General features: G+C 38.8%; 1 protein-coding gene across 3 annotated transcripts in view; it reads left to right on the top strand.

The window, feature by feature from the left end:
• LOC105265816 (chaoptin) overlaps positions 1–11,568 on the top strand; it is a 48,712-nt gene extending 37,144 nt beyond the window's left edge. For all 3 annotated transcript variants that reach the window (XM_011303557.1, XM_011303556.1, XM_011303558.1), the window contains 4 exons: positions 4,245–4,548; positions 4,659–7,751; positions 8,586–8,932; positions 9,109–11,568. In XM_011303557.1, coding sequence (XP_011301859.1) covers positions 4,293–4,548; positions 4,659–7,751; positions 8,586–8,932; positions 9,109–9,651 — 4,239 coding nt within the window. In that variant the 5' untranslated portion in view covers positions 4,245–4,292 and the 3' untranslated portion in view covers positions 9,652–11,568. The remainder of the gene's footprint in view (positions 1–4,244; positions 4,549–4,658; positions 7,752–8,585; positions 8,933–9,108) is intronic.
• Positions 11,569–14,135: the final 2,567 nt, after the last annotated feature.

Genomic DNA, 14,135 nt, shown 5'->3' with positions numbered 1-14,135 from the left:
CCGTGGCTTCTAGTAGCCGAAAAATCGCCATGTCATATGTCTATAGACAATAAATGTTTTATTTCATCCTAAAATCGGAATTTTTCATATACTTTCTAATTGGTATTCCCCAAAACTCAATTATCACAATAAAATCTAGGGAATTCCGTGGCTTCTAGCAGTCGAAAAATCGCCAGACCCGACGAGGTTCGGGCCTTATGGCAGGCTGTATAACCCAGATGCCAAAGATTACAGTCCATCCATGAAGGACATCGCCTCGCCATCGGGGCTCCGGAGGCCAGAGCGAAATGCACCTTTTAAACGGGCGTGATGTGAATGTAACATCGGATTACCGGAGGCACCTCGACCCGAACCGGGAAATCCGGAAAAAATCACTTGTAGTGAAGCAGAATGGAGAAAATAGGAAGAGAGAAGGGTTTAGGCGAATTGACTGGAGGGTAAAGGAGGAGTCTTCGGAGGCGTGGAATGCTGAGGGATACAATCGAGACTAGATTAATGTACAAATTGAAAACGAGCCTTGAATCGTAAGAGGCTATATTCCCACGGGAATTCTCGGAGTACTCGTTTAACAGAACAGGGCGATCGTCTTTGAATTAAATAACGCCATTGGATGTAGATTTCAGAGACAACAATGCCATTTTCAATGATTCTCTTTTTAAAAAATCTAGTAACGAAAAGTCTCACCGTTTTTCAACTCAGCTCAGTTGTTGAAAGTGATCATTTTTTATAATTATCATATTTACTATTTTCATAATTATAATATTCGATGACCTGGCGTAATAGTTAAGATCGTTGCCTCGCAACGGATATAAGCATAAGAAAAATAAAAATAATTATAATATACATGATGATCCTAGTCGTCAGTTTAATGAAGATCATGAAGAGATCAGAAACGCCGGTTTCCCGAATCTAGGTCAAAAATCTTACTTCTCGAATTTTCATTCTCCACTGAAGTTTAAAATTTCATTACGTCTCTCACACAGATGACATTTCCCATTTTTTTTTTCTCTTCTTTAATGTCGTAGCCCCGAGGTTTAATGCGATGTCGCAATGGTCTACTACCGTCACAGGATCAGAAGATTAAAATGACTGGAACATGTCACCCGAGATTAATTTACCGGAGTCAAAATTAGAACGACATCCAGATGCGAGGGAGGAGGTCAAAGGGGAGAGAGTGAGAGAAGTGATGGTAGTGATGATAACCAGTGGAATGCCAGGATATACGAGAAAAACATTACCCAGGGAATGGCCTGGAATTACCGTTGCGGTTTAGCTATCTCAATCGGATTACCCAGACATCTACGTCTGCGCATCACCAAACTGTCTATAACTTTTCTCACTCGTTCAGTGCTCGTCACGTACATGTCGTTTCAATGACCTCTTATCAGCGAACCAGTCACTGCCTCCTTCCATCGTCTTTATCATCCTTCTCTCCCCCTCTTCCCTCACCCTCTCACCTTATCCTTGAATGGTTAACATTGAGTTTAGCGTTCTCACGTGCGGTTAAAAAAGGCGCCGGTAGCTTGTCAATAGTTGTAAACATGGATTCAGCTATTCGGTTACGTAATTACAGTCCATGAATGTAATCCAAGGGAATCGATCGCAAGATACGATTGCGACCATTGAAGGGGGATATAACAGGATTCAGCAAGTTTTTATCACTTTTATCACGATTGGATTGACAGGGATGTGGAATGAGTGTCATTTTTAGATTCAGTTCGGTCAGACAAAACTGACGTTTTCGGCAATTTTTTGACACTGACGTAATTGCCCATGCAAAATAACGGGTAAAAAACTCAGAAAATAATAATGAATTTATTATTCGAGATTTATTTACATGAAAATTGACCGGCAGATTTGAATTGCTCATATTGCGAATTTTTTATGGAATTGTAGGATTTTTAAAGTTGGTAATTTACCGTTATTTGACTGGTCAGGTTTGCCAGTCGCATCACTACTGACAATATCTTCAGTTTAGCTGCCAAATGTGTAGTTTAATTGAAATACTTTTGAATATTTGTAAAATTGAATAGAAAATGATAAAACAGCGCCGGCACAAGATCGATTTACCGTGGGATAATATTCCCTGGTTATTATCGATGCCAATATCGTGTCAATATTTTTTAATCAACTCCTTCGGGGAGAAATGCCATCATCTATGCGGAAAATCATCACTTTTGAAATTGACAGTATCGCGCCGTCTCTTTGGCTGAACTAAGTGGAAAATATGCACAGAAAAATCGAATGTCGTTTATGTGAAGTGAAGTGTGCGAGAAACAATGGATTATTGTTAACCAATTCAATTTTCCCTGCTATAAAATCCCGGAAAACTGTATAGAACCTCGTAAAATATATTCGGGAAAAGTCCATTAGTCGATAAATACTCAGAACGATACAAAGTCAGCGCAATATGGCAATCCTGTGTTATGTATGCCACAAGTTTTACCCCATATTCCTAACAACTCACTCCAAAACCTAGTGGCTGGAGTAGAGGGCCAGTGACCTCTTTATCCCAGCGACTCGTTACTCGTAAACCTCGTGGTTTAGAGGTGGACGATGAAAAACCACAGGCAGTATCCAGAGGAAAACGGTTAAAAGATTGCCAGAACGTGGAATGAGATATGCCCCACCCATCCGACGCATTAAAAAAGAAAAAAAATATGTATTTTTTGTATCTCATCAGGGCATCCAAGAATATTGCTAAAAAAAATATTACTTCGTGGACAGATGACTCGTCAATCTCAGAAGAGTGTCAGTAAAGTTGTTAATCAATTTTTATTTTCAACGAAAATGGAAGTATTCCATTTTTTTTTCGTATGGTTATTTTAGATTGCTTTCGATTCAGTTAGAGTACAGCGATAATAATTTATCAATAATTATCATGCCTCCGCTGTTAGAAAAAAAAACGAAATTTCAGGGACAAAATTTTCAGTAGTACCACTAGTGCTCTGAAATTGTTGGATATTTCTTGAAGAACGATTGAGTTAAATTGCGCAGGTAAAAATTCTGAGTGGAAAGCACCAGGGATTTTGCTGGAAAATTTGTCACGCTCGTTCCCCGACAGAGAAGCTTGGCGAAAATATCCGATTAATTTTGAGACATGAGTGGTATTTTAACGGATTATTTTTCCATTTCGGATTTTAACGGATTTCGAAGCAACAGAGTGTAGTGAATAGCATCCGTACATTTACACACCCATGCAGAGGAACGGAAAATTCTGAAAGACAAATTTGCCACTTGCAATAAAGTACATTTCAGAAAAATTCCTCCAGAGCTCTTATTTTGTAATTACATTTAGAATAATCCATTTCATCTGTTACCCAGAATATTCAACGTGAAATGCATTGAAAGATGAAAGAGACATTTGGAAAATTCTCAATAATTTTTATTTTCAAAATTTCCGAGATAAAACTTGAATACTGCGCTCTGATTAACTGAAATCAGGTACGATTCGCAAGGCTATTTTCTTTTTCATCGGAATGCTGATAATATTTAGAACCTGAAATCACTGAGTACTGGGGGAATGGAAAGATGAACTCCATAGATCCGATAATAAACATGGAAAAACAAAACAAAATGAAAACAAAGGGGGTGAATAGTGCACGTGGATGCAGCGAGAGGTTGGCACTGCAGTTTGATAGAGACACCGTTGACTGTGCCCGTTTTCACTGTATCTGAACCGGATGTCACCCCGACGGGAACTCGTTAACACCGATGTATCCACAATGTTGCGCCCCATGGGTGGGTTATTTAGTTGGTGTATTCGCATCCCCAGGATTCTACATGCACGGTACATTGGATTTGTACGCTCGACACTTCATTTAGAGCCATGTACGAAGATCTAGAATGCGTAACCCAGAAAATTCAGTTGTTTGTTTATCCCCGAGAGAAGTACAGTGGACTAGACTAAAATAGATTCCTTTTGATGATCAGTGATTGGGTATTGAGGGAGAACCGAATAATCAATAATAATTGGCGTACACTAACCGTCTGATTAAATCGGCGATAAACTCATTTGCGATTATTTACAACTCATTGTTATTTTTGGTGTTCATGAATGAAAAACATGTGCCAAATCAGATTTCAATTTGAGACTTCGGTCACGTTGAACTTGTAAAGTATTAAGTTAAGACCCTTAAGACTTTGAAAAATGTGTTTTAACGATAGTATTGATTGAATGAAATGAAATGAAATGAAATGATAGTAATGATTATTGATCTTTTATTTATCTTTTTCTGTTTCAGGATCGATAGAGTCAATTACCCAAAACGAACGAATGTGACGAGACGACGATGTGGTACTCAGAAGGGAGTAAAGAATGCCGAAGTACCGGTAGAATCTCGTCATACGTAAATCCTATCAAACAAATTGTACTGGTGTTTACCCTGAGGATATTGACGAGTGCTGGTCAAAGTATAGAATGCCCACCGAGCGAGACACTTCCCGGCTGTCCCTGCTACAATTTCGAGGATGGGCTGTTTCTGGAATGTGCCGGTGCGACAGAGGACACCCTAAAAAAGACTATGATGGGTGTACTTAACGAGGGAGGTAAGATAAAAGAGTGGACTCTCCTCAAAGTCCGACGTAAAAATCCACTCCGAGATAATTTTATAGACATTATCAAGCTACAGAATCATATTCCTTCGTTTATGTTATAGGGCCCTCGACAATGGTACAGTCGTTGAGTGTTTATGAGTTAGATAAGAGCATCGAGAAGCTTAAAGATGATGTATTCCCACCGGGATCACAAATAAGGCATCTGCAGATATCTCACTCGTATCTGAAAGACATTAGTGACAATACATTTGTCATTCTGAAGGATAGTCTAGAGTCATTGGCACTTGTGTCAAGTAGACTGCTCAAAGTACCACAGAAGTCGTTAGCTGAATTACATAAATTGGCGGCATTGGATCTCGAGGCTAATCTCATTCAGGATTTGCCGTCTTATTGCTTCTGGGGATTGAAGCTAATGAAACTTGTTCTCAAAGGCAATCAAATATCAGAAATAAAGGAGCACACATTTGCTGGATTAGAGACTAGTCTCAGCGATCTGGATCTTGCTGAGAACAAAATCAAAATATTTCCAATGGCTGCGTTGAGAAGATTGGACAGCTTGGCATCGCTGAGACTTGCTTGGAATGAGATATCCGAATTAACGAATGATGGTTACTCGGTATTGAGTGGTCTTCTCATTCTCGATCTCAGCAGCAATAATTTTGATAAGCTCAGTGAGGATTGCTTTAAATCCTGTCCCATCCTTCATACCCTGTCTCTGTATTATAATTCGATTGAAACGGTGCACAAGGATGCTTTTGTATCGCTGAAGGAGCTCGAGTCGATTGATCTAAGTCACAACAAAATTGTCTTCCTTGACGTAGCAGCATTCAAGGCCAACGAAAGACTGAGGACAATTGAGCTCAGTCACAATCATATTCATTACATAGGTGGTGTATTCACTCGACTTCCAGAATTACGCGAACTCTACTTGGCCGAGAACAACATACTAGAAATACCCGGGGAGTCATTTGCTGGGAGTATAAATTTAGCAGTTGTTTATCTCCAGCAGAATGCGATAAGGAGAATCGATGGTAAAGCATTATCAAGTTTGAATCAACTGACGCAATTGCATTTAAGTAACAATTACATAGAAAATCTACCAGTAGATTTTCTCGAATACTGTGTCAATTTGTCGTCATTATCGCTTGATGGTAATAAAATAAAAGAACTTAAGCCGGGTACATTTGCGAAAGTGAATCAACTTCGTGAATTGAGACTGCAGGATAATCGAATAACTCAAGTGAAGAGGGGTGTTTTTTCCCAATTGCCTGAATTACTTGAATTGCATCTTCAGAATAATGCCATTACTAGTATGGATACAGGTGCACTCAGAACGTTAAATTCACTTCAGCACGTTAATCTCCAAGGCAACCAACTGACGGTTCTCGGTGATGTATTTCAACTGTCCTCATCGGAATCTACAAATGCCGGCAGCTCTCTGGTATCAATTCAACTCGACAGCAATGGTTTGGCGGTGCTTCACAACGACTCGTTACGCGGTCAAGCTTCAGTTAGAATAATGTGGCTCGGTCATAACAAGTTGACACACCTCCAGGCACCTCTATTCCGTGATCTGCTACTCGTCGAGCGTTTATATCTGACCAACAATTCTATATGTAACATTGAAGATGCTGCATTTCAACCTATGCAAGCACTCAAGTTTCTTGAACTCAGTATGAACAGACTCAGTCACATCAGTACGAAAACTTTTGCCGAGTTACACGAACTCGAGGAGCTTTATCTACAAGACAATGGACTGAGGAATCTCGAGCCTTATGCCCTAACAGCACTCAAGAAACTCCGAGTGTTGGACCTGTCCAACAACAATCTCACACAACTAGAGGAGAGTATGTTCCAAGAGAATTTGCCGATTAAGATCCTCAACTTAAAGAATTGTTCCATTACTAGTATTCCGGTGAATACATTTCGCGGTTTGTACAATTTGCATGATTTGAATCTGGAGGGCAATCAATTAACAGCCCTCGCTCTCACAAGACTCATAGTACCGAGTTTACGTGTGCTAATCGCATCTGGTAACAACTTCAGCCACATCTCAGAGCAGAGCTTCAATGGATTGGCGGCGTTACAGGAGCTCATCCTGGACAATGTCCAGCTGGCACAGCTTACGGAGAAGACATTTTTACGTAACGCAAATTTAACGCGTCTACACTTGAATCGCAATCGTTTGAGAAATTTACCACCTGGAATATTTGAAAAATTGGTGAATTTGCGTGAACTACGGCTTGATAAGAATCAACTTACAGCCATTCCGTATTCAGCACTCACCCATGTATTCAATCTTGAAATTCTCACACTCTCCCACAATGACATTGTGACAGTAGATGTTGCCAGCCTAGCTCGTTTAAGCTATCTACGTGAACTCGATCTCAGTCACAATCGAATTGAATCCATGTCTGGCTTTGCCATGGCCAATCTGTCTCGTCTACTCTCAGTTGACCTCAGCAACAATCATCTGAGTGGCCTACCAGCCAATTTCTTCGATCATTCGGGTATGCTACGTCGTGTTGACCTATCGGAAAATAAATTCAGTCAGATACCAGCGGTTGCCCTCTCTGGTCAAAATCTCCCTGGCTTAACCTGGCTCAACTTGACCCGGAATCCACTTCACCATATTCACGAGCAACCGGCTGAGGTTACATATCCCCTCCTTCAGGAAATTCACATATCCGGAACCAATCTCAGTATCGTAACATCGCAAGAGTTTGAGGCATTTCCCGCACTACTCCATCTCTATCTCGAGCGAAATTGTATTGGTAGAGTATCACCCAGTGCATTCAGGAGTTTACCAAATTTATTGACTCTGCATCTTGGAATGAACAGTTTAGAGCTGCTACCCAAAGAGAGATTGCAGGGAATGGAACACCTCAGAATACTCAATCTCACGCATAATCGATTGAAGGAACTCGAAGAGTTTCCCGCTGATCTTAAATCCTTACAAATACTTGATTTATCCTACAATCAAATAGTTATGGTCGGCAAGGTCACCTTCATGAATCTTGTCAGCCTAGTTGAGCTGCATCTATATGGAAATTGGATAAACGATATCTCGAACGAAGCATTTCGGCCGCTTAAGAAACTTCGTCTTCTGGATCTCAGCAGAAACTATTTGGAGAATCTTCCGCTCAATGCCTTTCGACCTCTTGAAACACAAATTCGGAGTCTACGTGCTGAAGGTGAGAGAAAATATATCCAATCTAGTGGGATTGTCTGTATACGGTGGAAAGAATCGATGATAAACTCATTTTTGATCCTTTCTTATATAAATTTCTGTAATTCTATTTCATTTTTCTTGCTCTATTCTTCCACTCCCATTTTTTCCCTATATACTGGTGCAGAGCACGAAAATCTTGCAATATGGAAAAAAACCTAGATACGTACAGTGATGCACACAGACATTCTAGTCCAATTCACGAGAAAACTCGAGTGCACACCAAATCGAATCCCACTGCCTTCATATAGCCAATTGTATTCCCCTTCAGCCCAAATCAATATCAGCTTTCGTGACAATTTAATACTAGAGGGCAACAATGCCATCATTCACCAACTAATTCACTCTATAGATCTTCTTTAAAATTGATGGAAATAATATTCTGATGAATTTTCACCAATGGATGTCCTCTTTGTTTTCGAATGACAGCCTTGCAGTTGAAAGAGCTTTCGATCCTCTCGTTTCCTCTCATTTTTATTTCAAATGAATCTAGAATTTTATGAAACATGAAAAAACCGGTGTTTTGACGTCATCTCTGCATGTATCTCTGTCTGATAACTTGTGCTTTCAGCGATCAATATTAAGGAAGCGGTTTTTGGTATGTCCAATTTTTTGGATGAATATATTTTTTCAAATATCTTATAAGATAGTCGGTTTCTTTGATATGCATGAAAAATGCTGACTTGATAACCACCGGGGAAATCTATTCAGATCTTTGGATTACAGGCAATGAAAAAAATGGCATTCACTTTTTGATAAAAAATTTGCATTCATAGTTCTCGTGCATTTTTTTTTCCAGAAAATCCACTGCACTGCGGGTGTGAATCACAGGAGCTATGGGAGTGGCTGCGCGATCATCAGAAATTAGTTGGCGGTGTAGATCGAGGACGTGGAAGGGGACCAAATGGTGTAGGCAACGTGGGTAACGTTGAGGGTGGATTGCTGAGATGCGACCAACCACCTGAACTCCGTGGCCTCGTTTTTCTCGATCTTGATCCGCACCACTTCTGCTCATCCCCTCTCGTACTAAAGCTCGCCATTCAGGATATTCAGCCATTCTCGGTTCTTGTTTCATGGCAGAGTAGAAATCACTCGGGCCTACATGGCTATCAAGTTGCATATCATGCTCTCGATAACGTTAATGAGGTTAGTTCAATGACTTTTGTTGATGCAATTAAAAAAATGAATCATCCGTTCCATCTCCCCAGCGGTATTTTCCCACCAAAATTCCATTAAAGTTGATTCATCAGCGATCATAATCACGTTCATACACAACGCCAACTTGAGTCAGATGGAACATAATCAAACTTACCACATTACAGGTACGTGGCAAGTTGCTGGATCCAAAAGCCCGCTCGGTTAGACTGTCTAAACTTGCGTCCGACACTCGATATCTCATTTGCGTACTTGGCTTAGGCAGTTGGGGCACACCAATTCCCGAGGATATTAACACTTGGCAATGGAATGCCTCTCATGACGATGTGATTGAGAGTACTGTACCACCGGTGATGGTTAATTCACCAATGAGCAGATGCACCGAAGTGAGAACACTGGATGCACCCGAGTCGGTTATTGGTGATGGAGTACCACCTGATAGAGGTGGACTAGCAAGCATACTAACACGAAGACTCGGTCTCATTGTTGGTAGCTGCATGGGTTTTGTTGTTTTTATCGTTCTAGTTTCAGTTCTCGGTTACATGAAGATGAAGAAACAAAGGGCAGCTATGAAAAGGGAACAGCCACTTGCTCCAAATCCACCAGAATTCATGACTTATCGTCATTATTCCCTGCAAAGCGGTGATAGACTTGAAAATTCATGTCCAAGCTTTATTACCAATATTGGCACAACGACTTTGAACTCGTAGCATAAAGCATCAGCACCATCTGATGTTACATCTGCTGAGCATATTGACATTGAGATGAAAAATCTATCCAATTGTTCTGGTATATTTGGGTGAAATCCAGTTACCGCTCACATTTCTGACCTTATGTCATCAGCATTAAATTGACACACAATAATCCCTTCACAGACGTACGTCAATTTCAATAACACGTGTTATGTCACTGTAATGCGATTCGTCACAGTATGACTCTTCTTTGTATGTGGGTGAATGCGCTATTGTGCCAATATTATTATTACTGTAAACAATTTCAGATGTGAATGACTCCTACTGTTTCTTTTCATAAATATCTAGTACAGGTTCACCAAAGCGATCTTCATGTTTGGAGACATCATTTTTTACACACCGCTCTTTGAATTATCTAGGGTCGCGATGAGGACGTGATGTTGTCGACTCCAAAGGCAACACATGCTGGTACAATTAAAGACAATGGACATACAAAGAGAGGAATGACTTTAGGTAATAGTTAATCCTTAATAAATTACTCAGTGATCAACATAACACTATATATACTTCACAACACAACACCAGCATTACGTAAATCACTGTGAGTGATATACCCCGCCAACCCTTCTGCAGCTATTCAAATTAATATATATTGAATTTCACTCAGTCATCATTATCATGTCAGTAGTGATAGGTGGGAGGGAAAAGAAAGGAAAGGGGATACTGAGGTATTTCTGGAGCAACTATATATAATACCCGTTTATTCTCCCATGTACACTCTCGCCAACTACTCCACTCTTGTAAATAACAAGAAACTAGCCTTGAGTGAACGCTGACATTATTAATTATTATAAATTATCTACATTGTCTTGAGATTTAAAATTCATATTCTCATTTTTTTAATACAAATCTTTCTTCGACGATAAAACAATCCTCTGCCTACAACTCGAACTTCAAAATTAATTAGAGATTTTCCTCTACTTTCCCCGCTGACAAAGGATTAGTCAAGTTTTTCAGAAAAATCATTAGCACTTTGGGTTCGTTATTTTTCAACTTGGAAAATCTGAAGCGTTCATTTGTTTGCAACGAATCTATCGGGAAATATCCGATAATTTCGCAGCTCTCGTGGTATTGTAAGTGATAATTATCTGAGGTGGACCTATACTAGTATTTACCTTAATTTTCACTGCAAGTACCGATGCATGAATTTTGAACACTCTTTGTGGACATTTTTAATTATTCAAAAGGTAAATTGTGCCGAAAAAAATGTCTAACATCTGAGCATTGGTCATTTGATGTGTTTGGGTAATTGGGTAATGAATGTGGATATTTCGAGCAACGATGCGATGACCTCTTAATCCTTGTATCTCTCGCGTTAAGACTGATTTTTTATCGACACCAGTGTATCATTTTATTAATCGAGTTTTTTTTTTATTGGATTTTATAGTTAACCGATTTTTGTAGTTTAAAAGACGTTGGTGTGTTATGAAATAAATGAGATAAATATTTTGTAAATAATACGTTTAACGAAGAATCTAGTGATTAAGGTAATTTAATGAATCGTCGAGCGTACTGATAAGATGCCAATATAGTACTAATGATTGGATACAATAGTAGGTGATTGATTACTTGGGAATGAGTAATTGATTTAGCGTCGTTTTGAGCGACGGCTACAGAGTCAAAGTGTGATTCCTGCCAAATGAAAAACAAATTGATTTCGATATTTATCAGTTTGAGATAGTAACTCACTGTTGTATGTACACAAATTCGATGTGATGCCAAACAATTATTGTATATAGAACAAAAAACAAAGTGATAATGGGGTGAGTGTATGGGAAAATTAACATTATGTACACTCGCATAGGGCAGCAACTGTATATTGGAGATGAAGAAAGAATCTTAGACATTTCATCTAATAAAAAGTCTTCGAAGTAATCAAACGTTTAAATATTGGCTTTAATTATTTTCGCACCTGACATTGTTTAATTATCTCCAACAATTGTTCAGTGGAACTGATCCCCTGATTCCGACGAGATCAGAAATGCTCGCCACCGTACAGGAACAAGATTTCGTCCAATATTTATAGAGGTACGTTATTTAATGGAATTTCAAATTGGTATGTGTTCACCTACGTGGAAATTTCAACTTTCTCTAGACAGTGGAGTACGTATAAATGAAGTGATGAGGATTGGATTCAATAACTGGATTTGTACGAATTGTTTTTTTTTTATTGTTTCAATTTTACGATTTCTGAATAGACACATTTTATATGGTTCTCCAGGATTGTGCGCACAAAATGCGATGGGAAAACAAGCACTGGGACATAAGACACGCGATAAATTACAGGCAACTGTTTCTCTTTTATTCCCATTTCGAAAATCGCGTTTACCCTGAAAAATTACGTTGCATTTCAGAGCGCAACATCGAAATTGAATCCTAGGTGATGAAAAAACAGGAGATTGCAGAAAGATCGTAAATTTTTTTCGATTTTCCAGGAGTTCTCTAAAAACTTCATGACCGTGGATAGGCGTCCTTTCTGTTCTAGAGGAATCCTGCCACAGCAAGGATTCAAATTCAGCGTGTGAGTAAGATAATCATAAAATTTGAAGAATGAGGATTCAATCTCACGGAAAATTCCCGGATAATTAATAATAACAAACACGATCCATTTTGGGTCTTGCATCATATAATAAACTGTATTCTCAACAACCAAATCCGAAATCACATAATTACAGCCCATCGCTTATCCATGTATACCAATTAGACCGGAAAATTGTTTCACCGTGGAATTCGTGCGTTTGCGCTAATCCAGAGTGGTTCATTTGTGGTATTCACTATAACTACCTTGATGTATTAGAACTGAGAATAATAGCACTAATTGCATTGCTTGATACTGCACATGCACTCCACCGGGAAGCGGTTACCAGATCAACCGCTGTGGCTCAAATTTCATGATGTTAATGATTCCGTAATTTGCAATGTTCAAATAGCAGTGGAATATACGTTTTTTTTTTTCAGTTCGTTTCAACGCAATGGTAATGTGGCTTCAGTGGTAACCGATAATGTTGTATTGCATTCCTGAGTAGACACGAGCCATATTGATTGGCAGATGAATGGTACTAAACTCCCGGAGTTAATTACACGAGGCGAATAGTTGCTTGGTAGGCGAGGCAAGTCGACCGTGGCATTTCGTCGCTGTAATTAATTAATTGTACGTACTCGTCGGTTTAACCGAGTAAATGCGGGTGTAATTGTCTTGGTAACTGGCCGTAAATATAATCACTGGTTACTGAATTGCGAGGAAAAGGTGAATTTTCCTTGTGGAAATTAACGTGCAATTTGAAGTTTACCTCATTACTCACTCCAGTGAATCTTCAACTTTAATTCTGCATACGTATCTCCCCTGTGATAAATGGATACAAATTCCTGAAAATACATGTACTTAACTGATAGGATTTTTCTTCGTCGCTTCCTATATGTCCCTTAAGGATTTTCTCCATGTATCGTTCAAACAAAAGTGTTTCATCCTTCCTATAATTCGTTATATTTATCGCAATTAATTTTGAATTAACCCTCGATTAATATTTCAATGCGTTAATTAGTTGCAGTAATAGCCATAGAAAATTATTATATTGTACTTAATTTTGTGAGTAAATATTATATTGTTTGGACAAATTAATTGAAAAATATTCATTCATAAAAGGGAAGAAAATGAGATAGAAATTTTTGATAATTTCTTCTGGAAAACTTGGAGAATTGCTGGACCAATTAATTTCAATATTTAAGACCCTTCGATCATTAAATTCAAATGATTAGTTTGGGAGATATCGTCCACCAAAATTTCCAAGCTTACCAATCCCCGGAAGTTACACACATCGAAGAACGAACGAAGAATACACGTCGTAAAAATATTTATTTTTCATGGACGTTGACTGGTGGTTTGGAAGGGTTTAGTGACAGTATCTTCTAAAAACGTTATCAGTATATTCCTCGACGGACTCGGCATCATTCTCCCATTGTATTCTCGCGAGATTCAACTCAATGGACGAAAAAACAAATGGTTGCACCCTCCAGTGTATATTTCTTGGACAGTTTCCTCCACTTTCCCCTTTCTTTTCGTTACAAAACTTTTACACGTCTCGTCTCACTTCCTTTATTTTCTTGTCATTTTTATGGTACGACACTTTGACATGTCTTTATACTCGATCCTCCGCGCAGTTATATCGAAAAAAAAAAATGATGTTACAGAAAGAAAGGTAATTGAATAACACGGAGCCAAAGGGTAAACAATAGAAACTTTTACACATTTTTATCCATGAATTCTGTCAGCTCCACGTTTCCGTTTTGTTTGCCGAAGTAATTATATTGTTCCGATTCTGCGATTTGTGAAAGGATAATATCAACAGACAAAGGCATATTAATGCATACACACACATATTATGTATTAATATACATATACATTATACATATACATATAAATTTGTTAGCTATGGCAAAAAGAA

Source organism: Fopius arisanus, unplaced genomic scaffold (genome assembly GCF_000806365.1).
Source record: "Fopius arisanus strain USDA-PBARC FA_bdor unplaced genomic scaffold, ASM80636v1 scaffold00032, whole genome shotgun sequence".
NCBI classification, from domain to species: Eukaryota; Metazoa; Arthropoda; class Insecta; order Hymenoptera; family Braconidae; genus Fopius; species Fopius arisanus.
The sequence above is the reverse complement of the archived record's forward strand: the minus strand, read 5'-3'. Positions and strand labels throughout refer to the sequence as shown.